Below are 9,170 nucleotides of genomic sequence, written 5' to 3'. Positions count from 1 at the left end.
AATGCCCTGGAAAATGCTCGGAGCCCTGGGCCAGAGCTCCCTGCAGCCCCCCCAGCCCCGAGAGAAACACGCAGAGCCAGCGCCTGTTTTTGTACAATTGTTTATACAAATTCAACAAAGGTAAAACTGCATCAGGAAGGTCTACGAAAACAACACCGTACAACAATGGCACTTATGAATGCAGAATTTTACAATCAGGAAATAACCATGTTATAAACCTTAAATGAGAACTCAACTCACACTTCAAAGAAAGAGAGACTACGTTTGACCATTTATTCTACTGCTGGACTCACTGTATAAATTAATTTTATATTGAGTACAAGAGCTCATGCTACAGAGTGAAACCCTCCTATGTGCAAAAGCTGAAATTGGAATTTTTTTAAAATTTTGAGAAAAAGGTGATTTCTATACAGATAAAAGTGTTTTACTTCAACTATAATTTACACCTTATTTCCACAACATGCTTATGTCACTTCTGAAGTATACAAAGCAGGATATAAACTTCCATTAAAACATGCTTTAAGTTGAAAGTATGAACCTACTTTTCCTGACCTGGGCACGTTTGTAGATAGATACTGCCTACGAAGTATAGGTTAAGTTCTCGCCTACCATAAGTAAAGATAAAAATTGGCAATCAAAACCGAAACACTGGTAATGCATTCAAACATTGCATAAATAATTTTTAAACAATTTTTGTACAAAAATAGTTCTGCATAATGTAAGATGTAACAAAACAAAACGTGTTAAGAAGGCAGAAATGCAGTGCGTGGTCCACTTAAATGACACCAACTTTTTTTTTTTCTTGTTTTAAGAAATGAAAAGCAGAAATCAAATTTACACTACCAAGCACATGCTGTGGTACTTTAAATAACAGTATTTCTTGGAGCTCAGTCTTCTTCCAGGTGTGAACAATTATCATCGGTAACAGTCGCCTTATGAATTTGCATAAGAGCCAGTGCAGGTCATCCCAGGTGGACTGAATTAGTGGCACAAGTTGAAATTCTTAACATGGGTAGTTTCACGTTGTTCTCTCCTCACCAAGAGTTGTAAAATCCAATCGCGGCATTTTCTGATATTCCAAGTTCCCAATTGAAAATAAAATCCCTACGTGTTCTTAGTCCCTTCCCCCCCTCGCCCCAGTATTTACACGAGTCCTTTAACTAACTCAGTTTTTGCAGAAGTTTTTCTTCCACCTGCCCGAACTGGACGCTCACGGACATCTCTGCTATGAACTGCTCACAGCCCTCCTTCGTCACCTGCTTGCAGTACCTCAGGTCGATCTGGCAGATGTTCCCACAACGTTTGAAGTAAGACAGGCACTGGTCAGTGACCTTATTGCAGTCTGGGGAGAGCAGAGGGCAGCAATTCAGCACTGACTTTTTCCTGCAGCACGAGGAATCCCCACCAGCTCCATCCCCATCCCCCAGCTGTTGTGTAACCCATGGCATCAAGCCAGGCAGCCCAGATGTGCAGAAAATCCTCCTGGCAGCTGCGGGGCCATTGCCAGCAGCAGCACATGGTGGCAGCAGCTGCTGCCAGGAGTCACAGCAGGAGCGGGGCAGGGCTGGGTCACACCCCCCTCCCAGCTCCGGGCCCTGGCAGTTCCTCCCCCATATCCCTTACCTGATAAATTAATTTCTGTTAGCGAGTCCCGCGTGGTGGTTCCGACGGCGGTCAGCAGGTTAATAGACTGATCTGTCACGTGGTTACAGTAACTGAGATTGAGTTTGGAGAGCAGGGGCATGTGCCTGATGATCAGCCGCAGCGAAGCGTCCGTGATGTCCAGCCCGGCCAGGCGCAGCTCCACGATGTTCCGTAGCTTGCTCCGGTTGTCGATCTGACCTGCGGGGCAGAGGCAGCCGTCACGCCACGAGCCCCACCCCTGCTGCCAACACCTGCAGCCTCTATGAAATGCACCGTGACACACAACGCTGCTGCCCTGGGTCAATTTCAGACGCTTTTGCCTGTCTGGAGCTTTGGAGGGAACATCAGCAGGACCACTTGTCTATTTTTGGAACGGGCATGTGGGCAAAGCCACCTCCTGATTTCAAAACAAAAGGGATGAAAGTAACTGCAGGGGCCCAGCGGAATTACAAGTCGGGAATAAGCAGTAGGCTGTGCAGTGCATGCCAGAAAGCAGATCTGATTTGCTCAAAATTTCACCTGAGCTGAAATCCGGGCGAATGTGGCATGACCCACAGAACTGCTCCTTCCCTGAACTGGAAGAAAGTGTTTCCATACTCTCTAAAGTACACCCGTTGCAGCCTGAAGAGAAGAAAGTCAGACAGAAAACCAGCACAGTGGCCCAGATGGTTCAGCAGCCACAGAGCATCCCTGGCACCCCGGGGCTCCAGCCAGGAGTGTTGCCAGTCACTGCCTCGGACTGCCCAGGGGCAGCACGGCCCCAGCCCCGCCGGGCTCGGCTCTGGGGGCTCCTGCCCGTCTGCTCCAAGGGGGACTAAGCACAGAAGAGGCCCCGGGGCTGGGACGGGGCTCGCGGGCTCCTCCCGCCCTTACCTGGCCGGTTGTCCGTGGGCGGGGACAGGAGGTCTCTCATTTGTGCGTCTTTCAGTCCTTCTGCCCACTGCACGTCCAGGGTTCGCAGCAAGGGACAACTGGAGCTACAAAGTGCCGACACTGCAATCCATGAGCACCCTGATAACAGCAGGTCCCGCAGACCTGCAGACACAGAACAGGTTGGAGCACTGGGACCTTCCCAGGCACATCCCAGTGACATCCACTGGCACCCCCCAGTCCCCTCCTCCTGCCCAGCTCTCCATCTGTCCCACCACCTGGAACTCCACTCCTTCCCCCAGCCCCCTCAGCCCTTTCCACAGCAGCATTCATTACCTGCTGGGCAGGACCTGCCTCAAATTATTTTAACTGACCATGTCAAGTAGTCAGAAAAAAATATTTTTGGCTCATTTTAACCCACTGATGCTTCATTTTTACACAGCTCCAGCCCTTCTAGTAGAGTCTACTCCTCTTCTAGTCCCCAGTCCCTGGAGACTTTCCCCAGAGGTTGCAGTTTACATACAGACTGGTTTGTTAGACAAACTGGTTTGTGATTTGGTGATGCAAACACATAACTTACCTGGCAGTCTGTTGATAAGCCAACTCAGCTGCTTTTTAGATATATTTGTCCAGCTAAGATCAAGGGTTACAGGCTGTCTCCTAATAATGCCACTAAGCATAAGTGGAGTGATGGATTTACAATGGTTTAAATCTATTTTGGTCCATAATCTTTTGTCACAGCACCTACCCAAAAAGAAAAAAAGCCAACAGCACTTAATTTGGCACTTGTTTGGATTTTGGTAAGGCTTTAAGAGGTGTCATTAAACAGTAGGAAAAACTACAGCATTTAACTGAAAATTGCAAAAATAAGGCCAAGTATTCACAACCCCACGCAATGTTACATAAGTTTCAAGTTTCTCGATCAAATATATCCTGCAATAAAGCATGGAATTATTTCCACAGAATTACAAGTGTCAACAACTCTGGATCCCATTTTAAGTCATCCCAGCACTTACTAAAATCCGTTTCATAGCCTGAAGACAAGTCACGGCTTTTTCCTTATGTTTTGACTATGAAGTCTGATTTAAATAATATCCCCATTTCCTCTGTGATTTCCTTACTTAAAATGAGTAGATTTGGGAAAACAGATCCTCCCTCTCCTGTTGTGTGCCTGTGTTTTCCCTATCCATGTGCATTATGTATCTTTTTGCTCTTTATGGGTTTCTGAAGGCAACAACACCAAGTCCTGATGGGTGTGCAGGAGTCAGCATTTTCTTAATTTTTTTTATTAGCAAACACTGTATTTAAGTAGAAAATACATTTGGCAGGTTTCAGTGACACCAAGCAGCCCACAGAGAAGACTCCACACACATCACCTCACACTGAATTATCAGCCTCTCTACTTTGTGTGTTCCAGCACAGGCTGTGCTGGAAAGGAGCCTGTTCCAGTCTGTCTGTCCTTATGCACAGCAGGAAGGTGGGACAGGAGTCACCGGAGCCACAAGGCTTCTCTGAGGGGTCACTGAAACCTGTAAATCTGCACTAAAGCTGCTGCTGTGCAGCCTCAGCCGTGTCAGGGCCACACGGTGCCCGAGCACAAGGGACACGCTGTGAGCAAACAGCACCAACAAAGGATTCCTGCAGAACGTGCTCTGCTGGCACAGGGACAGGGAACAGGCTGGCTCTCCACGTACCCTCCCCAGGGAGACAATCAGCACAGCCCTTGTGAGGGATCCTCACTATCTCAGTGGGGATTTAATAACTGAACTGCATAAATGCTGGCAGTCAGGAAGTCCTGGGGCAGAATGACACCAAGACTGAGCCAGGCTGGCTGTTCCAGCAGCAGGAACACTGCAGTGTCTGACTCCAGCACAGGCTGCTCTGGAGCCTGGCAGCTGACGCCGAGTCTGACACACACAGCCCCACCAGAAATGCTGGGAACTGCTGTTTCTGAGAAAGCAACACGAGACCACTGCCACTTCTGCTGGCCACCCCTTCTGCCTGGGCTCCCCAGAGCTCCAGGGACAGCCCACAGCCCTCCCCAGGAGGCACCGGTGCCTCCATCACCCGCTGTCCTTCCGTGCCCATCCCGCCACCCCTCGTGTCCTGCCCTCCTTACCATCTGTTCCAGGTCTTGCAAACTCTCATACAGATGCACAAGTCTCTATGACTGAGGTAGCTAAAGACAGCCATCCAGACTTCCCTCTGCATCACGTGGGCTGCCCCGTCATCCAGGGGCAGCGAGTCCGGAGGGGGGCTGATGGGAGGAGGCCGGATGACGTGCCGCTCCATCTGGATGCACTTGGGGGGCGACAGCGAGGGCGGGGGCCGGGCGATGCCCCGGGGGGTGCTGCGCAGGCTGGGCATGAGCTGGTGGTGCCTCAGCTCCCGGGGAGTCCCGTTCAACCCTTTGCTGAACCTATGGAGTCTCTCGCTGTTGTTCAACGCACGCTTGGGTTCCTCGTTCTCGCTCTCCGGCTCAGATTTGATGGGTTGGTGGTTCTCATTGGCAAGGCTGTTCTCGGTTTTTTGGATCTCCTGGTTAAGCTCTTTGCTGAGCTCCTTGCTCAGTTCCTTATTGGGAAGCCGCCTTTTCCTCCTCATCTTGAACTTCTTCTTGTCCCTGGGCTCGGCGCCCTCCGTGCTGGGCCCTGCTGTGGGCGAGCTGGAGCGGGACTGGTCGCTGTCCTTGGACCTGGGGGGTGCCTCTGGCAGCTCATCCTCGGGCTCCTGCTTGAGGCGCCGCAGGGGTTTGATCATGGCCGTTCGCTCATCCGGGGCCTTCCACGATCGCCGCTGGAAGGAGAGACCGGGGCTGACTGTGGGAGCTCCACAGAGCTTCCAGCAGCGCTTCCATGTGGATGCTCCACACAGGAGCCCTGCCCGGGGCCGGGCCCCTGCCAGCGCTGAGCCCCACCCAGCCCAGCCCCATCCCAGCACGGGCCAAAGGTATCGGGTTCAAGAGGCAGCAGGGATGAGGAGCTCAGCTATTGGCTCCCTGGACTCCAGCAGTGACAAATGCCCTGATTCACTGTGCAGATTCCTGCTCACTCCAGGGCCTTGCCCATCTCCGAGGGGATCATTTACACACAGAAGATCAGCAGCACACCATGGACAGCTTTGTCCCCAGCAGGCCACAAGAACCCAGGCTTGGGCCACATCCACTGGGCACCCACATCAAACACTGCCCAAGTGCCCTCAGGCCATGGTCAGAAGGGCCATTCCAAAAACCTCTGGGGTCACAGCTGGCATCCCAGCTGCCTCCTTTAGAGACTTCAGATTCTCCTTTACACCCAACCAAACACTGGCCATCCCCTCCAATCCCTGCAGAACAGGGAATGTGACAGCACCTTCCTCCTGCCCCAGTTCCTGCTCCCAGCAAACTGCTCTGCGCTCGTCCCCCCTCATCCAGCCCCTCTGATTCACCAGGCTGTGTGAGAGACACAAACTGAGGCCCAGGAAGGCTTCAAGCCTACTCTGATCCCCACAAGCAAGAAAGAAGTCAGCAGCTGTTAAAATGAAACAGCTCTAATAAGGAGATCTGGACTGGCAAGGAGAGGGAACTGCTGTGAGCACACTGGCTGTGTCAGAGGGCTCCTGCTTTCACTTTCCCAATAAACAAATTGGATCAAGGCAGTGGCTGTGTTCCCAATTTTCAGGTCATGGTGCATGGTGGAGAAAGCTGATCACCTTGCCTTTAAATTAACATATTATAAAGGCAGAAGTCTCAGTAAGTTAATGACAGGTTAGAATAAAACATTACTGCACCAGGCCAGTGCAGCTCCCAGCACCCCTGTGAATTTTGCACCCCTGTGAATCCCTGCTACTGTAAATTTTGCTCTCTCACCACCAAAGCAGCCCAAATCCCTACATTTGGCATCCTGCAGCATCCCCACTGTCCAGCCTTGCAGGACTGACTGACTCCCACCCCTGGGAGCTTCACAGGCAACACCAGTCCAGCCACTGATTGTGATTTTACAGCCATCAGCCACTTTAGTAATGAGACACTAAACTGGAGCCCTCATTTCTGCCTCTGCAAACCAGCACTTCTGCAGATCCCAAGTACCACATTTTGGAATCTACATGAAATTTCAGTGTCCCTGCCTGGCCTGAGAGTCCTGACTGTCATGTTCAGGGCCAAGTTGTCTCCACAACTGCTGGGAGCAGCTCCTGCTCTCTGCAGGCACCCCAAGGTGTCCTTTCCAGAGGCTTCCCAGGGTGGCACAGCCCCAAACCAGCCCCAAAACAGCTGCCAGGCGCCACCACGTGGAGAGACCTGAAAAGGCTTCCATGAAAAATTCATTTTCACCTTGTTCCTACTCTGAGCACCTTGTAAAGGCTTTTCAGTTGAAGTGGGTTTTCCAGTATCTTGAATAAAACAACAGCCATAGCCCAGTGGTTTCGGCCTCTGAACATCAAGCCAAGTGTCCCTGTTCAAGGCACTGTCCTGTCAGACCAGCAGCTTTTACCAGAACAGTAAAAACTCCCAGTTCCTGTGGGAACAGCCTGGGATCTGGGGATGAGCTCTAAGCCAGGAGAGCAGAGCAGCAGCCCCAGCCAGGCCAGGGCCTGTGCAGAGCCCTCAGCAGGGGCTGTCCCTTACCCGCTTTCTCATCGTGGGTTCCTGGGACTTCTCGAATTTCCGTTTCCTCCACAGATGCACCTCGTCAGACTTTCTCCTCAGGATGGAGTCAACTGGAGCCTTCTTGGAATGTTCCTCTGATTTCCTCCTGGGGGTCTCCTCGCAGTCCCCTTTCCGTTTGGCAGCATCTGGCACTTCCTTGTTGTCTCTGTTAATTTTCTGCTCCTTCAGCAGTGAGCCCGGGAGATTTGACGCGTATTTAAATCCTGGTCCGCGCTTTTGCTTGTACGCCAGAGAGACAAAACACAAACCCAACTTTATACCTTATACATCTCCCAGCTCATCACACTGCCAGCACTCCAACACTGCCAGGCTGGCCACTTTTTAACTCAAAATTTTTAGTAAGGAGTTAAAAGTTTTAATTTTCCTGAGGTTATTTTTCTAACTACGCGCTTGCAAGTGTCTGTCTTGGTCTGCAAAGAAAAGTGCTTCACTAATTCCAACAGACACTCCAGGTTTTGCATAATTGCTTGTGAATTTTTAATTTCAGGAATTTTCACTGTCAAAATTAACATGTAGCAGTGCACAGAACTAACCTAAATATTGCCCAGGTGCTGGGTGAAGTGTTGGTACAAGTATACAGAAATTACTGAAGAACAGAAAGCTGTGAGCTTGTCTCCTTCAACTCACAGAATCGTCATGGAATGAACCACATAACCCTGGAATGGTTTGGGTTGGTAGGGACCCTAAAGATCACCTTATTCATTAAGAACAAAACCTGAATTAAGCACAAAATCAAAAGCTGGTATTGGGCTAAAGTCTATATATCAGCCAGAGGGAATGCTTAAGATTTTGTATCTCATTCCTGCACCACTTATTCCCATTAAACTCACTTTTCCAGTTTTCCCTGCGTGGTTGCACTTTGGACACTCCCAGCAGTTCGGCAGCTCATCGTTCACCACACCATCCGATTCCTTCACCTGGAGAGACACAACATTCACAGCTGTGCTGCACAAGCCTGCAGGAAGGTGATGGCCATTCCAAGGCACATTGTCCAGCTCCTTGTTCCCTGGGAGGGACTGCAGCCCTCCCAGGGAGCACAGGCACCATCCTGCTGCTGCTGCTGAGCAAGCCCTGGGCGCTGCACAGCCACCCCTCAATGGTGTGGGAGGGAGGGACGCTGGCCAAACACAAAGGGCTCAGCTCTGGGCCTTCCACAAGGTCAGTGACAATCCCAATCCACACCCTCTGCTCTTGGAACAACAACAGAGAACTCCCCAAGAGCCCAAGCAAACCCCCAAACCCAGGGCTGTGACTGCACCATCTCCAAATGCCCTCCACAGCTCGGGTTTGCAGAGCCCAGCCCTGTGTCCCCCAGAGAGGCCCAGCCTGGTCCCTGCACAGGCAGGGCTCTCCCATCCATCTTCTCCCTTACATTAACCCCATGGGCATTTTTAGCAGCACAGCACTCTGCACTGTAATCAAGTGTTCCTTAAATACTTTTCTTTCAGGATCAGGACTAGCAGTGCCAGGCTGCAGCCCTCCAGCCCATGGTGGCTGCCAAGGCAGCTCAGAGCAGGCACGTTCATTCAGATGGACACACAGAGCATTTTGCTGTCTGAAACAAACTTATGTTCAGTGTTGTTACACTCCAGCAAAAGCACAGTCCTGCCCTACACAGCTGGAATGTTCCTCTCGTCTGGATTTTCAAACAGGAACCTGGAGAGCTTTCTAAACAAGGAACAGGCATTTCAGAAAGACTTTTCTGTGAATGAAAAGCAGAGCTAAGATACACCCTCCACACACACAAACAACTCACTGATGGCACATTCCCACTTAAGGGTTTCATTACATACTCAGAAATAAATAATTTGGGAAAAAGAAAAAGAAAAATATTGATTTATTACTGTTGTAGACAACAAAAACCTGCTGCTGTCCAGACTAACAGCTGAGCACTGGCAGCAACACTGTGGCTGCAGGAGACAGGAACAAGCACGGGCAGGGATCTGCAGATTTTTCATGTTTCTGAAACATTTCCTCCTCTCCTCCCAGCACAGGGAAAAGGAACTGGCTG

General features: G+C 50.6%; 1 protein-coding gene across 6 annotated transcripts in view; it reads right to left on the bottom strand.

Moving 5' to 3' along the window:
• Positions 1-84: 84 nt before the first annotated feature.
• The window catches only part of KDM2B (lysine demethylase 2B), a 105,595-nt gene continuing 96,509 nt past the window's right edge, over positions 85-9,170 (bottom strand). For 5 of the 6 annotated variants that reach the window (XM_066562313.1, XM_066562315.1, XM_066562317.1 and 2 more), the window contains 7 exons: positions 7,990-8,076; positions 7,118-7,387; positions 4,634-5,310; positions 3,095-3,258; positions 2,518-2,679; positions 1,624-1,842; positions 85-1,342 (listed from right to left, as the gene is read on the bottom strand). In XM_066562313.1, coding sequence (XP_066418410.1) covers positions 1,161-1,342; positions 1,624-1,842; positions 2,518-2,679; positions 3,095-3,258; positions 4,634-5,310; positions 7,118-7,387; positions 7,990-8,076 — 1,761 coding nt within the window. In that variant the 3' untranslated portion in view covers positions 85-1,160. The remainder of the gene's footprint in view (positions 1,343-1,623; positions 1,843-2,517; positions 2,680-3,094; positions 3,259-4,633; positions 5,311-7,117; positions 7,388-7,989; positions 8,077-9,170) is intronic. The other variant, XM_066562314.1, reaches the window with a different exon arrangement.

This window comes from Molothrus aeneus, chromosome 18 (assembly GCF_037042795.1).
Source record: "Molothrus aeneus isolate 106 chromosome 18, BPBGC_Maene_1.0, whole genome shotgun sequence".
Classification (NCBI taxonomy): Eukaryota; Metazoa; Chordata; class Aves; order Passeriformes; family Icteridae; genus Molothrus; species Molothrus aeneus.
Note: the sequence above shows the minus strand (reverse complement) of the source record. Positions and strands in the feature narration are given on the sequence as shown.